Below are 20,487 nucleotides of genomic sequence, written 5' to 3'. Positions count from 1 at the left end.
AGCAAATGCTTAAGTTCCAAGATCTTTTACAACCAATAAAGAAAAAAACAACTATGCTGCACATTCGTCACAGCTCCGACCACCCCCACTGTCTCTAATTATTTCATTCCAAACATCATAGCTGTTTGAAGTGGGTTGTCCAAAATAAATTGCTTAATAGCTAGTAATAAACATTGTTGCACATACAGAAGGAAAGGTGAACACACCTAAATGGAAGAGACGCGCGATTCACCTGTAACAAGCCGGGCGCTATCTGTTGTGCGGCCTACTTCAAGTGTGACGCGGTATGCATCTCTTGCCGCTCGCCAAGCGTGAAATAAACACGTCACATACTGTTACTGGCAGCCGGAAAGTATCCTTGCAGAGTTACGAGTACCTTGTCAAGGTGTTTCCATCCTGAGATGACATAGAAAATAGATTTTAAAAATTACAGAAACTCTGGATTGTTTGTTTGTTTTTGAGTTTCGCCCAAAGCTACACCAGGGCTATTTGCGCTATCCGTCCCTAATTTAGCAGGAAGGCAGCTAGTCATCACCACCCACCGCCAACTCTTGGACTACTATTTTACAAATGAATAATGGGATTGACCATACATTATAACGCCCCCACGGCTGAAAGGGCTAGCATGTTTGGTGTGACGTGGATTCGAACCTGGAGTGCTTTGCTAACAGTACTCATAGTCTGAAATGGAATGATGTAGATAATGGTAAAAATAAACACACCGCGAATTACTTACTCAAAGGAAATTACATTCTCCTTAAACATGAACAGACTGTGATGATATTCACTTCCATACTGACATTCTCCTTAAACATCAACAGGTTGGAATGATATTTAATTTAATACTGGCATTCTCCTTAAAAAGAATAACAGACTGTAACGATATTCACTTTAATACTGATGATAAGCATTAACAGACTGTGATGATATTCACTTTTATACCGACATTCTCCTAAAACATCAACAGGTTGGAATGATATTGAATTCAATACTGAGATTCTCCTTAAACACAAACAACCTGATTATATTTACTTTAATACTGACATTATCATCAAACATTTACTGACTGTGATGATATTCACATTCATACTGACATTCTTCTTAAACTTTAACAGACTGGAATGATATTGAAATCAATACTGACATTCTCCTTAAACTTTAACAGGTTGGAATGATATTGAATTTAATACTGACATTCTCCTGACGATAAACATTAACAGACAGTAATGATATACACTTTAAGACTGACATTCTCCTTAAACAATAACAGACTGTGATGATATTCACTTTAAGACTGACATTCTCCTTAAACAATAACAGACTGTTGATATTCACTTTAATACTGACATTCTCCTTAAAAAATAACAGACTGTAATGATATTCACTTTAAGACTGACATTGTCCTTAAACAATAACAGACTGTGATGATATTCATTTTAATACTGACATTCTCCTTAAACTTTAACAGGTTGGAATGATATTGAATTCAATACTGACATTCTCCTGACGAAAAAAACATTAACAGACTGTGATGATATTCACTTAAATACTGACATTCTCCTTAAACATTAACAGGTTGGTATAATACTGAGTTCAATACTGACATTTTCCTCAAACAATAAATGAATGTGGTGATATTTAATTTCATACCAACATTATTCTTAAACATTAACAGGTTGGAATGATATTGAATTCAATACTGACATTCTCCTTAAACAATAACAGACTGTAATGATATTCACTTTAATACTGACATTCTCCTGACGATAGACATTAACAGACTGTGATGATATTCACTTTCATACCGGCATTCTCCTTAAACATTAACAGGTTGGAATGATATTTACTTTCATACTGGCATTCTCCTTAAACATTTACAGATTGTGATTATATTCACTTTAATACTGACATTCTCCTTAAACATTAACAGGTTGGAATGAAACTGAGTTTGTACTGACAAACGATAAACTGGAGTGTTAAAAAATGCCCATTTAGCACTGGTATTAAAATATTGTGATGAAACTTGCTTTAATACTAACATTTTCCTTAAATGTTTGCTGGTTCGGATGATATTAAGATAAGCGATGCGTTAAACATTGTTTTTTAAGCTAAAAAATTAAGGGTTCTTAATATGATTGTCTGTTCGGTTGGTTTAAATGTTGTGCGAAGCTTTTGTTTTTGAACAAAGAATAGTGGGATTGATCGAACATAATGATACCCTCACGGCTGAAACGGGCAAGGATGTGTAGTAGGACGAAGATTGGAACACGCGACTTTCAGATGGCGAATCGAGTGCTCTTACAACATGGCCATGCAGGGTCTTTCTTAATTTAAAAAGTAATGTGAAGTGATAATACCAAAATTTCTATGGAATTAAACACAAGTCAATGGGCCGTCTGTGCTCTGTTCTCAACGGGTATTAAAACCCGGTTTCTAGCGGTGCGAGTCAGCAGAAATGCCGCTGTGTCACTGAGGGACGATAATAAAATACAAAACTTATACCCATTAATTTGATTTTTGTATCAGTTTTAGTTAATAAACAAAAAATTGTTAACAAATCATAAAGTTGAATGTATTACTGACTATCTTTATGTAAGCAAGTTCAATTATATTTAATTTGAGCAACCTCCGTAAATTTAGCGTCATGTAAAGCTCGACACGGTATAGGAATATACATGCAGCGTAGACTTTCAATTTATATAAAAACAAAACAAAACATTTATCCATCCATGAAGTTAACTGCGTAGTAGAACAATCAAATCAAACGATAAACTGTAGTTTAGAAAAATAAAATAAAAACCACCACTTAGCATTGGTATCAAACGATAGCGATAATTTCGTTTTGCGCAATATAACAGATTAAGCATAAAAATACATGACTGTGTATTTTAAATCATATGATGCGTAAACAGTGGTACGACACACACTAACATATGCACGATCCATACACCAAGGGTTTATAAATAGGTGTTATTTTTCTTTTGACACCATTATATTCCACATTTTATTTTATTTTTCATTTCTACTTTATTATGTCCATAGGTAATAAATTAAATAAAACACACAGATATGTTAATATTAAGTAACTTGCGTGTATAATTCCAATGTGAAAGAGGAATAAACGCAGACATCGTATTCGTGTGTTCGTCTTAGCTGTTTCATCGTCAGTTGTTGAAATTCAGTTCTCTCCCAAACCTACATTTCCTGTTCACATCAGACGAATCTGAACAACTATCAATTAGTTACGCCACTAACCAGATCTTTGAAATTAATCGTAAGATTTTCAAAGTTAAAAACTAACCAGTTTAAAACACAAAAATACTCCAGCATAATTGGTTCTGTGTATATCTTGGCAGTATATTAACAGTATTGTAACTATAGCTTTAAATACCTTTGTGCATTAAGAATATTGTTTCATATTTTATCAAAAAAAATTCTGAGATTTTTCCTTTATCCACATGGGAGATATTAGGTTTTCTGTTACGAAAATCGTGCTTGTTTCACTTTTATATTGTGTAAAGCTGCTGAAAACGGCGTTTAGAATGTTCTAACTTCCGCATGCGTACTTTTCGATATGCTTGTACACGTATTAATACCCGGAAATTTTTTAACTCTGCATAAAATTCACATTTATGAATTTGTCGCTTTAAAGAAATAATAATAATTTTAAGTATTTGTTCTTAAACTATAATTATATTGTATGTACATACACTCATACAATAAGTTTATGGTATAAACTATACTTATATAAACATGACGCCATAAATATTGCTATTTTTAGGACAAAGTTACACAGTGAACTATCAGCGATCTGTCCACAATGGAGAATCAAACCCCAGATTTGTAAGTTCACAAACCTACCAGTGACCTACCTATAAGGGAAGATAGATATGTATACACATTGTACAGGTTAGTGACTCTTATAACCAAAGGTGATCATATGCGTTTATCGCATAAAATATTTTAATATTTTAATAAAATGTATAAACACGAAAATGTGGTTTGTGATGGCCTTAGAGCACATTGTATCTTCCACTAATAGCATATTTTATAGCAAGCGCATATCAGTCCTAAGTGGGCTTGAACATTCCATTTTTTGTTTCGTCTATACGAAAAAAAAGTGAACAATTCATACATTAAAATAAATTAAAAACTGTTTCCCAAATGTTCATATCTTCAACAGATGCAGTGGAGATATCTTATCGTACAGCTTTGCGCTTAACAAGAAACATAAACCAAAAACGCCGACTACAACGCCATTATTACATTTGACCCGAAAAAGTAAGGGCACTGAAGTTGGTGTTTAACAAAAACAAACAGCATGAAACTGTTTAAAGAAAGGTTTGATAGTTCCGTAATACTTTAATAATTAACAATCGATTATTTTATAGCTCGCAGAACAGAAGTAAAAACAACCTGACACAAATTAATCCAAAGTGCGATTTGTAATTCAATAAAGAAGGAATTAGTTTATAGAAAAAAATGACGAAAATTTGGAATCACATCGTTATAGTATCTAAAAGTATAGATTACTGACTATAATCACTTAAAGGAGAGAAAAAAGTGGCTATTGTTTTGGTTTTCTTATTTTGATCGATGTCTTAGTATTTTCAGATAGCCATACGTTCTTTATCTCTAGTTTCTTTAGTTCCATTATGAGCATTGGTTAAAATATTTAATACGTATAAATATTTTTATTACGAAGATTACTTTGCACTATTAAGTTAGTATGAAGACTAATCTAACTCTCCGAAATTAATTGATCGTATTGAGTTATTATTGGGTTTATGGTCGAAAATATCGTTAACAGTAAGGGCATCCAAAAGAAGACTCACTACATTCTAATCATTATAAGTAAGAATAGCGTGTTATATTAATTTAGTTATATTCATTACTAAGTTTACTTTTGATATTTGTATGTACATGTAGTTTGCTTTAAGAAGAAGTTATTAATGATAATATACAATTAAAGAGACTGTAAAAATATAATTTTTAAATCCATCGAGCGTAAATGCAAAAAACAGGAAATAAGCAGTAAATCGTTTATCAACTCCTAAGTACTAAAAAAGGTAAGGTGAAGGCAAGGCTTACCTTTCCATGTTCCTTCTCAAAATCACAACCTTCGCTGTAACCGTTGGTACAAGGACTAAAGACAAGTTGAAGATTGGTTCCTGTTGTCGTAAAAGCCTGCAGGGGGAAAAAACAGGTCAAATATCACCAAATATTTCAGCCAGGATTGTACATAAACTATGGTGCAGTAAGAAGAAAATTAGTGTAGTTATAAACACGTACGTGTATTGTCTAAGCGACTCTTCCAACATGTACGCAGATAAACAGTGCATCGTCGACGTGTGTACTATCAACACCCAGCTACAGAAAGATAGCAGTCAGTTTCTTTGTAGCAATGCACAACTTGTGTGTTGTATGTACACAACTTCTTAGGGCCAGAAGCCTAATTTCTGCAGTTAACTGTTTTAGGTATACAAAAATAGAGCCTATAAAATCGACAACCATGAGTTTGGAGAAACATTTTAAAATTATTGTCAAAAAATGGATAGAAAAGTTATTTCAGTTGAACCGATTATTTATATTTATAACATTCTAAATGATACACGTATAGCTGCACACACGAACACAATAAAACATATTTGTTGGAAAAGTCTGTATAACAGTCATAGTATAAAAAACTCGTGTTTTTTCAGAAATAACTACTATTCTAAGTTTTCTTTTTCATGTATGCATAAAAAATTAGCTAAGTGATAACTAGTTACTATCACCTAAACTGTATAATTTGTTTTTCATTCGAAAAACCACGCCAAAATCATAACATTAAAATTTCCAAAGAACTATTGATTTGGCAAAATAGTTTGAAAATTTTAGCTAAATGAAAGTTGTCAAGCAAGTTATGAAATGTTTTATCCTAAAACAAAGAAAAATGTAATTAACATTACTTAGACTCAGACTTGTATAAGACACTACTGATCGGAACCATTCAACAACACCTTTAAACATTCCTTTCTACTGAGAGTTAAAGAGCACAGATTTTTTGGAAAGAACTTACTTTATTTTACAAAGTACAATGCCTATAAACACCCTGACTTTCTGCGCTAAACGAATGACAAAGTTGTTGATATTTTGAAAAACTACCATTTCTAAGTTCTGCGCTAGGTGTGTTAACACTAAAATTTTAAAGAACGGTTGCGAACAAAAAAGTTATGTCTCATTTGGTTGGCTTCTCTTTTGTCATCAGCGATTCCCATCCTTACGGGGTTAACATAATATGAGAAAGTCCGCCAATAATTTCCAAGTAGTGCTCATTCTTACAGAGTTAACGTAATAAGAGAATGTTCGCTAACGCTTTGTCAACAGCAGTTTCCATTCTTGTAAGAGGAGTCCGCTACTATTTCGCAAATAGCTGTTTCTATTCTTGCAGAGTTAACGCAATGAGGGTCCGCTAACACTTTGCCAGTCTTACATGGTTAATACAATAAGAGGAGTTCACTAATCCTTTGCCGATTTTGATTCCTGTGTTTGCGATAAGAGTACGCTAATGCTTTTCCAAAAATGTTTTTTATCCTCGAAGAGTTAATACGATAAGAGAGAGTCCATTAAAGATCTGCCAAGAGTAGTTCATATTCTTTCAGAGTCCACACAGTAAGTGTCCGCTAACGCTTTGCCAACAGTGGGTTCCATTCTTACGCCCATTAAAATAATAAGAGAATGTTCTTTATCACTTTGCCAAAATGAAAGTATCCGCTAATGCTCTACCAACAGTAATTCCAATTTCTACACAATAAGTGAAAGTCCATTAACACTTTGCTGACAGCGGTTCACCTTCTTGCATGATTAACACAATAAGAGAAAGAGAGAATGCGCTAACATTTTTTCAACTATGGTTTCATAGTAAAATTATTGCTCTGTCTCATTCGACTCAAACTTACGACAAGTAAGCACGTATGTATAAATATTGAAGAATCGTCGCTAGAACTAACATGTACACATATTAAGGAGTCGTAAGAAAAAAACCTACACAGAGAACAAAAAAGTCGGTATAGCTTTTATAAATGTTTTAAAAATTATGTATTATCCCCAGTAAAGGACTATAAGGCCTGGCATGGCCAAGCGCGTAAGGCGTGCGAATCGTGATCGCGTTAAACATGCTCGCCCTCCCAGCCGTGGGGGTGTATAATGTGACGGTCAATCCCAATATTCGTTGGTAAAAGAGTAGCCCAAGAGTTGGCGGTGGGTGGTGATGACTAGCTGCCTTCCCTCTAGTCTTACACTGCAAAATTAGGGATGGCTAGCACAGATAGCCCTCGAGTAGCTTTGTGCGAAATTCCAAAACAACAACTTAAAGGACTATAAATGTAACCTAAATTTTCATAGGAATTCTGAGCTGTACCCATTCGTAATTTTTATTTTTTGCAGGTCAGTAAAAATTACTGAAAACAAATCGAAAGTTTTGTTGTTGTTTTTTTCTAATTACTACAAAATATCTGTGCTACAGATCAAACTATAATTCTAACGTGTATGAAAAACCTCTACTTACGCTGTACGTATTTCGGTTGGTAATAAGAAAAACAAACTTGCGTATCTGTTATAATTAGTAAGATAAAAAAGGGAGAGAGACAGATTTCATGAGCAAAACATATTTTGGTACAAGGACGTTTCCGGTGTCACTTCATCGGCGCTCCTGTCTTCCAGCTGACGGAGGGTTCCGGGATGTGAGAACGGGAACTACCGATGCTTGCAGCGGTAACACTATTACCACGTGCTCTACTAGTAGTCCAACTTTTCTCCCTACTTCGGTTACATTTAATCGAAGGCGCGATTGACTCACCCTCTTTTTTTGGGAGGTGAGACATCGGGAAGTGGTTTGTGTGACTTTCCGAGACATTCACGTTTAAAACAGTAAAGAATAAACAAATTAGTAAGACTCATGACTTCACCTTCCTGTCAAGTGTACAGAATTTCTTAGAATTTTCGTGAATGATATAAAGCGAAGTTACGCAATAAACGTTAACTGAAAGAATGACTAAAATGTATTTTAGCAGTAAAGCATTTCGAATGAGAGAATTAGAACTAATAACGAAAAGAAAAAAAGAAGAAAAAAAAGGTGGGTGCTTATAAAATAATGATGTAATGGTAGCATAATCTGTTATTGCACCATTTCTGAATCAGACGTGCAAGAGCCATTCTTAAGTTTAATTTTGTGGGTTTAGACAGAACTCTTTGTGGAACCCAACTGATGCCTCACGTATAACCGTGGTTAACAACGTTTCAGGTGAAAACTCCCAGAAAGTAAAATTGAGCAATGCTTCTCATGTCTCATGAATACAAGCACGAAGTACAACTGAATTAAAGATAAATAGTAAGGGACTTCTGAAATATTAATATCATATCTATGTATATAAATATATCATAATTACTATTTATTCTCACTTTTTATGATATTGCATAACCGGCAGTCTGTCTGTACACGATGACGAAAACGTAACCGATCAACAGATCATGTAACACAACGCATAAACAGGCATATTGATGTGCATTATGTTTTACACTTGTGACTAGAGTGTGCAAAATATAGGTTTCGCATGCATGTGAATCAGAGCAAAATCCAAAACTTAAAGAGACTTAAGTTGAGTCACTAAGTGTTCGAAAAGGGAACTAAGTGAGTAAAAGTAGTTCTTTGAATATGATATTTAGTATTACTACGTGTCCACTGCTTTTCACTACGAATAATGCGAAAAAATGAACACTTACTACTTCCGTTTGGCCCTCCCTACATCCATTCTGAAAGCGTATCTGTCTGTCTTCCTGGGGTCTATCTCTATAACCTGTATATCGCACCTAGAAGAAGAAAAAAAGAATTGGACAAGTGTCAGCTAAGTCCATAAAATGTCTTATGCGCGAGAGTTATGACACAACACAATCCGAGTGCTCTGTACCAAACTGATGAGTTAACTTCCGGGTAAAATACCTGAGAAGGCCTTGAGAGACTAGAAAAGAACTCTATGAAATTAAAATTAAAGAAAATATTTACCTCACTTTCACGACTTAGTCTCCGAAACAGTTCGTCTGATTCGAATTTCGCCTTCTGATCCGCCACAACTCGCGGCATTTTAAAAACAAACCGAGGGAGTTGGTCGTAAATGCTTGAAGTCTCAAATGGGAGCATGTTGGATTTCGTCTGTGGTGCTTCCGTCAGTGCGGCCACAACAAACCCAGTTCTCTTGTTCTGCGCGCTTGTTTCGCTACAGCCTCCGGCTCCTATTGGGCTGCCAAGAATCACTTACTCACCGCTTCGGCGAACCGGAAACCGACGATTACCATATCGAGAGGGTCGACCTCGGGCTTCGGGAAAATAGGCGTTGTTCTAGCACGTGACGTCAAGGGTGATTATGTGGTTTCCCAGAAGGCCATGCGAACACATACAGTTCACCGGGAAGATGTGACGTAGTTCGAACAGCTAAGAAATCTGACGGTTCTTGTTCGACTTCTTTTGACGTTAAACTGTTCGTAGCTGGAGCAGATCGGTGGCAAAGTGCCCACTTGATGTGGGTTTTACACAAGCAGATCTGGCAAGAATAGCAAGCGAAATTATCTTTCTAGTAAAACGTTTATTTAAGTTGCTTCTTTCAGATGACAACTGGATCTCTAGTGTTTCTGTAGCTCGGCATGACGTAAGTACACTGACTTCGTACTAGCACGTGGAAACTGATTACCAAATCCTAGAAAACAAGAATTTCTGCTGAATATTAAGAAAAAACGTAATCCGAATGCGCCAAGTCACGTGACGTGCTTGGAATATCTAAAGAGATGGGAATTTCAACGAAAGATTAAGGACAAAAAATAGTTGAGATCTACAGAATAACGTGCCAGTTACTCAAGTTCAGTGTGTTAACCAATACGAAATAACATGTTAGTTACTTAAGTTTACTAAATTAACCAATACAGAATAACATGTTAGTTACTCAAGTTTACTGTGTTAACCAATAGAAAATAACATGTTAGGTACTTAAGTCCTCACTCTTAACAAATACAAAATAACATGTTAGTTACTCAGGTTCGCTATGTTAACCAACATAGAGTATTATGTTAGTTACTTAAGTTTACTAAATTAACTATTACAGAATAACATGTTAGTTACTAAAGTCTTCACTCTTAACCAATACAAAATAACACGTTAGTTAATTAATTTCACTCTATTAATCAATACAGAATAACATGTTAGTTACATAAGTTCACTCTGTTAGCCAATACAGAATAGCATGTTAGTTACTCAAGTCCTCATTCTTAACCAATACAGAATAACATATTAGTTACTTAGGTTTATTCCCTGAACCAATACAGAATAACAAGTTAGTTATTTAAGTCCTTACTCTTAACCATTACAAAATAACATGTTAGTTAATTAATTTCACTCTATTAATCAGTACAGAATAACATGTTAGTTACATAAGTTCACTCTGTTAGCCAATAGAGAATAACATGTTAGTTACTCAAGTCCTCATTCTTAACCAATACAGAATAACATATTAGTTACTTAGGTTTATTCCCTTAACCAATACAGAATAACAAGTTAGTTATTTAAGTCCTCACTCTTAACCAATACAAAATAACATGTTAGCTATTTAAGTTCTCACTATTAACCAATACAGAATAGCATGTTAGTTACTTAAGTCCTCACTCATAACCAATACAGAACGTCTTAAACGCCCATTTCTCTTCAATAACTGAAACTGCGTCCCACCCTCCACTCCCACGTGGGAGTGAGGTAAGTTTACTGACTTAAACGTTAAATTCTGGAGTTCATTTCCTGGCAGTAGACAAATAAAATATCTCAATGCGGCTTGGTTTGAAAAACAAATAAATAAACGGGTGCCATTAATTTGACGCCAAGTATTAGGCTTACGTGCTTTGTTGCACAGAATGTCATCCTGTTGAACAACAAATCTTTCGAATTACCAGAAAACCAACAACAACTATACCATAAATCGTAAAATATGTTTATTTAACATATTTTGACACCGGTGGTTATCTACGTATTCAGGGACTTTACACATACAACCAATTACCGATGCACAAAATGCAGCTCAGACTATAATTTCTCACTCTAACACACAACACTCTTTCACGTTGTTCTAGGATCAAAGTAATGGCGTCGGTAAACTATATATAGGGATGGCTAAGGTATTCAATGAGTATAATACAAATATGTTTGTTTGTTTTGGAATTTCGCACAAAGCTACTCGAGGGCTATCTGTGCTAGCCGTCCCTAATTTAGCAGTGTAAGACTAGAGGGAAGGCAGCTAGTCATCACCACCCACCGACAACTCTTGGGCTACTCTTTTACCAACGAATAGTGGGATTGATCGTCACATTATAACGCCCCCACGGCTGAAAGGGCGAGCATGTTTGACGCGATGGGGATGCGAACCCGCGACCCTCAGATTACGAGTCGCACGCCTTAATACGCTTGGCGCGATGGGGATGCAAACCCGCGACCCTCAGATTACGAGTCGCACGCCTTAACACGCTTGGCCATGCCGGGTCTACAAATATGTACCATAAAAAATAAACAATGACAGAGATTAAAGAGATAAGTGCCATTCACTTTTATCTGTTTCTCTACTTTAAAAGCCCCCAAACAAGACAAGAAACCATCGGCTAAGATATCAAACCAGATAACAACCATTTCTTCTTCTTGTATAACAATTTTTGAATTATTTATTTTTCTATTTCTATACCCATAATTAGGTATCGCTTCCAAACTGATTGAAATACCTTCTTTCACTTCATGAAGTTGGCGAGCATTTATCAAAATCTTAGTGCTGATAGATGACTGTACATAAAACAAAACATTACCGAGTTATTGAAGGTGATATTAGGTTTGTACATTCAAGTCCTTCTAAAATAGTCATATATCCGAGGAGAACACTCTACAGAAAGAGAAATAACGGGTTACACTTGTTCTCTCGTAGTCACTTTGGATAAACTCATTGTGGCTTTATTAAAAATGAGTTCCAACATATATATATTTTTTTTACAATCCTGACTACAGAACATTTAGACTACACGAGATGTTTGGAGATGGATTGTTTTTTTTTAAATATGCTCTGTTGTTAAATTTCCGAAGCTATTGAATTGTATTTTGTATTCTATATCACATTAAACCACTGCAGTTCATTCATTCATGTATTTTTCACGTATTGTAACAGCCTGCAATCTCCCTTTCCTTGGACAAAGATAATTATCAAAGTTTCATATTATACAAACGCACGCACACACACATAATATTTGGTGTGTGTCTGGTTTGCGTCCACGGAGATTATTTGCTGTAAAAACCATTGAATCATATCGATAGCGTAGAAAGATCTAATAGAATAGGTGTTACCAATAAATCGTTATTTGAAATTTGAACTTACAATATTCATAAGCACTGTTTTAACTGGTTTGTATTATTGTTTTAAAGTAACCGATTTTCCACGCTTAATTTGGCCAAGCATAGCCAATGGTTAGGGCGCTTGAATCGTAATCTGAGAGTCGTAGGTTCGAATCCCCGTCTCAACAAATATGCTCGCCCTTTCAGTTATGGAGGCGTTATAAGTGCGGTCAATCCCACTATTCATTGGTAAAAAAGTAGCCCAAGAATTGGCGGTGGGTGGTGATGACTAGCTGCCTTCCCTCTAGTCTTACATCGCTAAATTAGGGACAGCTAACGCAGATAGATAGTAGGTTTGCGTGAAATTCATCATAAAAATAATTCTGTGCTTTGCCCACCAAAAATGTACTTCGATATCCCATTTTCTGTCGTTGTGCTTAACAACAAACAAACAAACTGATTCGTAATGGAAGTAGAATGACATTTCTGTGCCATTCGCATAAAATTCGAAATATTTCTGGACATATCCTGGAACTGAAATAGAAGAGAATCAAGAAGTAACAGAAGTTCCAACATAAACAGGTTCACGTGTAACGGTATATCAAAATTGTAAAAAAAATGTGATATAGCAGAATATTTCTATAAAGATAGCGGTTTAAATCTTTTCTCCGACAATGCTTATAAAATTAATATATAATTTATTTTCGATAAATAATTTATCGTAATTTCATCCATAATTCATAAACATTTTGGAAGTTTGATCGCTTGTGTTTTTTGTTAATTTCGCGCAAAGCTACACAAGAGCTATCTGCGCTAGCCGTTCCTAATTTATCAGTATAAGATTAGAAGGAAGGCAGCTAGTCATCACCACCCACTGCCAACTCTTAGGTTACTGTTTTACCAACGAATAGTAGGATTGACCGCATTTTAGAAGCATAATTTATTTGTCGTCAGGCGAGACGGTTGTTAATAAGTATGTTTATATTTTTATTTTGCAAATCAAGTGCATATTTTCAATTGATACTCCACTCGTAGCAGAAACTTCAATAGGAATCTTAAAATGTTAGAACAGAGTCGCTTGGAATTTAAAGAACTTCTGTAACAGTTCATACAGTTAATATAATATTTAATAGTGAAAAAAAAATGGTTGATAAAATGTGTTCAGTGCTCGTTAACCTGCTATACATTGATTAATAAAGCATGTTAGGGTTTTAAGAAATTTCAAATCAGATAATAAAGCGACCTTGAAAGTTAACAGATCATATTTGAGAGGAGTTACTGAAACTCAATAGTACATCTCCGAGGTCGTTTAGAAAATTCGTTTTAAAAGTACACCACAGCTTTCCAAACGTCGTCAGCTGCATCGGCTTTTGAAAGAATGTTAAATAGAGATAGAATCAAACACTAGAATGCGTCGATAGTGTTCTTGTAATAACGAATAAAGGTTAAAATAGCTGATATATATTGGGTGTGTACTTGTAATAACAGATAATGGTTGTAATAGTTGTATATATTGGTTATGTTCTTGTAATAACAAATAATGGTTCCAATAGTTGTATATATTGCTTATGTACTTGTAATAACAGATAATGGTTCCAATAGTTGTATATATTGGTTATGTACTTGTAATAATGAAGCTCGAAAAGCTGTATATATTGGGTATGAACTTATAATAATAAGGTTCCAATAACTGTATAAATTGGTTATGTACTTGTTATAACGGACAAACGTTCTCCACATTGAAGTTCGTTTTCACTTTGTCTTGGAAGATACAACGTAGTATTTTCCAAACAATAAATATTTGATGCGTCATATTATTTCTTTTGAAATTAATACTATTGATTGCTTGGACCATTTATATGTATAATATACAATAATTATCTTGCCAGCTCGTAAGAAGGAAATTTTTATCCTTTTCAATAGGCTACACTAAACTCTTATATGGAAACAAACATTTTTAGTTGATTTTTGTTCGTTATTTTTTATTCTTTTAATTTTTATGCTTAATGTCGTGAAATAAATCGCTTAATGACACAGGGATTATATTTTTACTTTTTTACGAGAGATACAGCTACTGTTCTTGTGGGATTCAGTTACAACTAACTGGATAACGGGAATTTTCTTTCCTCCTTTAATTTGGGTTTTATTACACAACTTTTTCACTATCGTGTACGACATTCTGTCAACGTTCAGCGATTATCATCAGCTTACGACCTCATTCTTGGTAATTTACTTTTGAAAAGGTGCGTATAATATGGTTAAAAACTAGCCCCGTGCAGCGCCACGCTGTAACTTTGCGCTAGGGGTGAACACGCATAATCATCTTACATAACAATTATAACACATTTTATCTAACAACAAAAGCACAAAACTTTCCCTGTTTTTTTATTCTTCGTAGCCTCTAGGTACAAGAAGCAAGGCAGATCCTCCTATTTCTTGCAGTTGTATAAAGTTCAATACGTGGGAACTCGGGGACAGATTTTAAACGGTTCGTCACACGTTTCACAGGGTCGCGTGGCACCCTAGAGGGCGCTGTCAAGAGAAGCTGGTTTAATAAAGACGTAGTTCGTAATCCTGTCAAGGCGTGACTTGACTTCTTTGACAAAACTCGGTCGTGAGTGATATCCGAACTCGACATTTATGACTTAGCTCTGCAAGGTTTGTACAAACAAGGTTGTGCTTTCCTACTCGTGTTCTCGAACTTACTATGGTGTTTTGAATAGTTCCACCAAATGTCAATAGTTGAACAGTAGCAACTGTTCTTAAATTCTTTTTTATACAATGTGTTAATGTTAATACTTTCCTAAAGAAGTGTAAGTTATTAGATGTTTGTTAATATAGTAACAATGGTTCAGGAAAAGAGAGAAGAATTTCGGGCTTAACTAAAAGGCGACCAGAATAGATAGAAACGTAGTTCTTGTTTGTGTAAATTTTATCGTTGTTTGTTGTTTATTAAAGTAATTTCAGGTTAAACGCTTTCAAGGTTACTTATTTATCACGTCGATAGACAAGGTGTTTGCACACCAGCGCTTTATGTTGATGTCCCGAACTGGAGATGTTTTTTTTTTCAATCATCTATTTAAGAACTCACTTGAAAACAACAACATTAAATCTAATTCTAGTTAATAAACCCGTTGTAACGTATATGATAAAACGTACAGAGCCCTGGTAGTGGTAATTTTTAGTGCAGTGTGAAGAATGGAACTTCAAATGTGATACCTTGAGTAGGAGTTTTAATTGTAGCATTTTTTAGTATCACTGTCTTTCTTCGTGCGCATAGAAAATTTGTATATCTGTAATAACATATGATCAAACGTAAGTTAATCATATAGATCGGAAATAAGCATCATTAGCTTCTACATTAATGAAGTCAATTCTGTTAAAATATGACTAGTAAATTAACGAAGCTAATTAATGACACCAGTTCTGTGTAACACACTTCAGATTACACAGTTTTATCAACCAACGCACTTGAAATCTAAAATCTATAACGCTTAGTCTGTTTATATGTAGTTAAACTATAAAACGGGCTATCTGTGTTGTGCCCTCCACGCGCACCAAAAACCGGTTTCTAGCATTTGTAAGTCTTCTGAATTACTGGTGTGTTACTGGAAGGAAGGGATATAATGATTAGGATATGAGTTATCAGTGACAAGTGTTATATCTGAATTATGTTTTAATTTCAGGTGATGAACAATGGGAGTCGGTCATCTGTATATACGTATATAAACACTTAGGTCACTGTTATGTCTGTTGTATTCCAGCCGGCATGACGAATCCTGGTGGCTTGCGAAATGCCGCGTCTGTTTGATTGTTTGTTTGTTTTTAAATTTGCGCAAAGCTGCACGAGAGCTATCTGCAGTTTCCGTTTTTAATTTGGTAGTGTAAGATTAGAGTGAAGGTGACTTGTCATCACCACCCACCGTCCAACTCTTGGGATATTCTTTTACCAACGAATAGTGCGATTGACCGAACAAACATTATAACATCTTCACGGCTGAAAGGGCGAGCATGTATTGTGTAACTAGGATTGGAACCCGCGACCCTCAGATTATACAAGCGCCCTAACCATTTGGTCACGTTGTAACTGCAATAACATCTCTATACAAGTCTTAACAAAGCTTAACCTGATTTCCAGTGTGTGTGTGTGTGCGTGTGTTTTCTTATAGCAAAGCTATATCGGGCTATCTGCTGAGCCCATCGAGGGGAATCGAACCCCTGATTTTAGCGTTGTAAATCCGGAGACATACCGCTGTACTAGCGGGAGGCTCTGATTTACAGAAAAACACACACACACACATATATATATGTAGCAAAGTGATAACATACCCACTGAAAGGAATGGATTGTCTTTCTCCAAGTTGGACGGTGTCGTTTTACGATAATAAACCTTGTGAATGTTAACAACGTCACGTGATCCCAGAAATGAGATATAGCAAGTTGATGTTCAAGAGCGACCTGAGAATGTTGTTTATAAATTCGGTACTTTTGGTAATGTTGCACAGATTGATTACCAGTTTTTTAGCATTGTAAGTTCACAGACGTACAGCTGAGCCACTGAGGATAGTATATTTATTGATTAATCCTTCTATTAAGATTTTCAGTGTTTTAGGTTTCTGTACCTCACAGCCCAAAGTTCGCGTCTAGCTGCCGGAAAATTGCTCAGCATTCTAGGGCGCGCAAATAGCCCTCGAGTAGCTTTGCACGAAATTCAAAAAACAAACAAAACAAGCACTCTAGGGTCGTGATTACGTTATGAAACTATATTGACAGTGAAATCCTACTCTTCGATTAAAGTAGACCTAGTATTGGCAATAGATGCTGTTGACTAGCTGTCTGGATTTAGTCTGTCTACTAAGACTTAGCGACTGCTGGCCCAAATATCTCTTGTTTAACTTTGCGCAAATATCCCAAATAAAGTAATAAATAATTTTCAAAGTAATAATGAAGAAATTCGCATTCTTTAGATACAAGCGACAGCTCAAGAAAGTAAGGAACTCTTCACAAAGAAATGCTGAGGAGAATGGCATAGTTCGATTTTCAAAAATAACTTCACAATGTGGTGGTCGGAAACTACTAATATTTTAGTTTCCCATACATTTTATTTTACCCCCCCAAGTTCAGTCTTGATAATTACCTGTTAGTTAAACAATTACCACGTCCATCATCACATTATAAAACAATATCACATTTGTGTGTTGACATAGTGAGATAGTCAAGCATCATCTGTTGGTTATGTGTCAAGTGGGTGAATCCGCGCGTTTACGGTTCGTGTCCCGTTACTGTTAAAACTTGTTTCGCACTTTGGGCTCGTAAGTACGCTAACCAGTCAGACAAGAGTAATCCAAGAATTGATGGCAGCTGCTATTAGCTACTAATCATCCTTCCAGTTTATCAGTTCAAAATCAAGGACATCTTACTCGAAGATAGATCTTGCGTAGCTTCACATGAAATTCTGAAACAAGCATGCGAGAAGCATGTTTTAAAAAAACAACCAACAAGAACTGTTGAAACATAGGTTTCTTCAAATCTTACTAATTTCCGTTCTTTCATCCCAGACAAATTCATGATTTTGTATTGGATTTCCTAAGTTTCCATTGATCCTCTCCAGAATAAGTAATTTCACTTATTCCTCATGGACAATCTTGTTTCTCTTTACAACTTGTTTTTGACTAACAGTAGAGGTATCTATTTCGGTACATTTTAGCAATCTTCTAATGATGATTAGGTGTGTACCTATAGATTAAAGAATATTCTCAGTTTGTAAAAATAAAATAAATAAAAAAGGACAAACAGTTAAGTTAGAATCCAATCAGTTACCGTATAGAATATTAGATGAAATAAGATTAATTGTTAATTTTTAATCCAGTAATGAGTGTGTTTGTCTTCTTATAGCAAAACCACATCGGGCTATCTGCTGTGTCCACCGAGGAGAATCAAATACCTGATTGTGGCGCTGTAAATCCGAAGACTGACCATTGTCTCAGCAGGAGATTAAATCCAGTAAGTAATTACAGGTTATTAAATTAAATATAAATAGTCTTGTAGAAATATTTTAATCAAGGTCATATTATGTGAAAATTCACATATGAAACAACGGATATTTAGTAACATTTTAGGATATCTTTGTTCCAGTACAAGAAGAACATCAATTAGTTTGGTATGAAACAATGGATATTTAGTAACATTTTAGGATATCTTTGTTCCAGTACAAGAAGAACATCAATTAGTTTGGTATGAAACAATGGATATTTAGTAACATTTTAGGATATCTTTGTTCCAGTACAAGAAGAACATCAATTAGTTTGGTATGAAACAATGGATGTTTAGTAACATTTTAGGATATCTTTGTTCCAGTACAAGAAGAACATCAATTAGTTTGGTATGAAACAATGGATGTTTAGTAACATTTTAGGATATCTTTCTTCCAGAACAAGAAGAACATCAATTAGTTTGATATGAAACAATGGATATTTAGTAACATTTTAGGATATCTTTGTTCCAGTACAAGAAGAACATCAATTAGTTTGGTATGAAACAATGGATATTTAGTAACATTTTAGGATATCTTTGTTCCAGTACAAGAAGAACATCAATTAGTTTGGTATGAAACAATGGATATTTAGTAACATTTTAGGATATCTTTGTTCCAGTACAAGAAGAACATCAATTAGTTTGGTATGAAACAATGGATATTTAGTAACATTTTAGGATATCTTTCTTCCAGTACAAGAAGAACATCAATTAGTTTGGTATGAAACAATGGATATTTAGTAACATTTTAGGATATCTTTGTTCCAGTACAAGAAGAACATCAATTAGTTTGGTATGAAACAATGGATATTTAGTAACATTTTAGGACATCTTTCTTCCAGTACAAGAAGAACATCAATTAGTTTGGTATGAAACAATGGATATTTAGCAACATTTTAGGATATCTTTCTTCCAGTACAAGAAGAACATCAATTAGTTTGGTATGAAACAATGGATATTTAGTAACATTTTAGAAAACCTGTGTTTCAACAATTTACGCACAAAATTTCTCCGAATCCAGATATTGACGTTGACTAATTTTTATATAATTTATATTAAAAGCATTTCATCTTTGTTATAGTTCAGAAAATGATAATGTTTATTGAAAATTCTGAAGTAGAAAGGATTATACACCGACAGCTACAATAATATGCCTAGGACTGGGAAATTATTTGTTTGTTTGCAGTTAAAGACAAAGGTACAAAATGGGCTATCAGTTCTGTGCCTACTACTGGTATCGAAACCTGATTTTTAGCGTTTTAAACCTTTAGACTAGTTATCACCACCCACCGCCAACTCTTAGGCTACTCTTTTATCAACGAATAGTGGGATTGACCGTCACATTATAATGCCCTCACGGATGAAAGGGTGAGCATGTTTGGTGTAACGAGAATTCGAACCCGCGACCCTCAGATTACGAGTAGAACGCCTTAACCCACCTGGTCATGCTGGGCCCAAAATTACTTGATATCAGAAGAATAAGTTGTTTGGCACGATTTGAAAGTTAAGGCATTCGGTTTAAGAGTTCGAATCCTGTGAGAGTGTTATAATTTGACTGTCAATCCTACCTCTCGTTGATGAAAGAGTAACCCGACAGTTGTCAGTGAGTAGTGTTAACTACTGTCTTTTCTCTGCCCCTTTCCCCTTTAGATCAGAGATTAGACGTAAAACTCCTAACGTTAAAAATAGAGTTTTGACAGAGCATAGATAGCCAATTGTGTACATTTGCGTTTATTAACTATCAAACCAAGTCTTCCCTTTAGTCTATCACTTGTAAATTAGGGACGACTAGCGCAGATAGCTCACGAGTAGCTTTGCACGAAATTCTAAAACAAACCAAGAAACAAAACCAAAAAAAATTATTGATTGTAATTATGAACAAGTAAATGAAGTGGTGGTTGTTACAAAATGTAATAAATGTATCATTCGTGGACATATCCTTGAATTGGTGAGTGTCAGTAAATGTTATAAATATATCATTCGTAGAGGTAGCCCTGAATTGGTGAGTGTCACTAAATGTTATAAATATATCATTCGTAGACGTAGCCCTGAATTGGTGAGTGTCACTA

At 34.9% G+C, this 20,487-nt stretch overlaps 2 protein-coding genes across 9 annotated transcripts in view; one reads left to right on the top strand and one right to left on the bottom strand.

Annotated features, from left to right (window-relative positions):
- The window catches only part of LOC143239340 (protein big brother-like), a 40,334-nt gene extending 30,915 nt beyond the window's left edge, over positions 1–9,419 (bottom strand). Inside the window, exons 1-3 of the mRNA XM_076480327.1 lie at positions 9,044–9,419; positions 8,764–8,850; positions 5,092–5,187 (exon numbers count right to left, since the gene is read on the bottom strand). Of these exons, the coding sequence (XP_076336442.1) occupies positions 5,092–5,187; positions 8,764–8,850; positions 9,044–9,178 (318 nt within the window). The 5' untranslated portion in view covers positions 9,179–9,419. The remainder of the gene's footprint in view (positions 1–5,091; positions 5,188–8,763; positions 8,851–9,043) is intronic.
- A 39-nt stretch (positions 9,420–9,458) lies between these two features.
- LOC143239336 (phagosome assembly factor 1) overlaps positions 9,459–20,487 on the top strand; it is a 103,977-nt gene continuing 92,948 nt past the window's right edge. For 5 of the 8 annotated variants that reach the window (XM_076480317.1, XM_076480318.1, XM_076480319.1 and 2 more), the window contains exons 1-2: positions 14,864–15,043; positions 18,281–18,388. The gene's annotated coding sequence lies outside the window, so the exon portion shown is untranslated. Of the gene's footprint in view, positions 9,684–14,863; positions 15,059–18,280; positions 18,389–20,487 lie in introns of those variants that run through there. The other 3 variants (XM_076480323.1, XM_076480321.1, XM_076480322.1) reach the window with 2 other exon arrangements.

Source organism: Tachypleus tridentatus, chromosome 13 (genome assembly GCF_004210375.1).
Source record: "Tachypleus tridentatus isolate NWPU-2018 chromosome 13, ASM421037v1, whole genome shotgun sequence".
NCBI classification, from domain to species: domain Eukaryota; kingdom Metazoa; phylum Arthropoda; class Merostomata; order Xiphosura; family Limulidae; genus Tachypleus; species Tachypleus tridentatus.
This window is presented reverse-complemented; position numbering and strand designations above follow the sequence as displayed.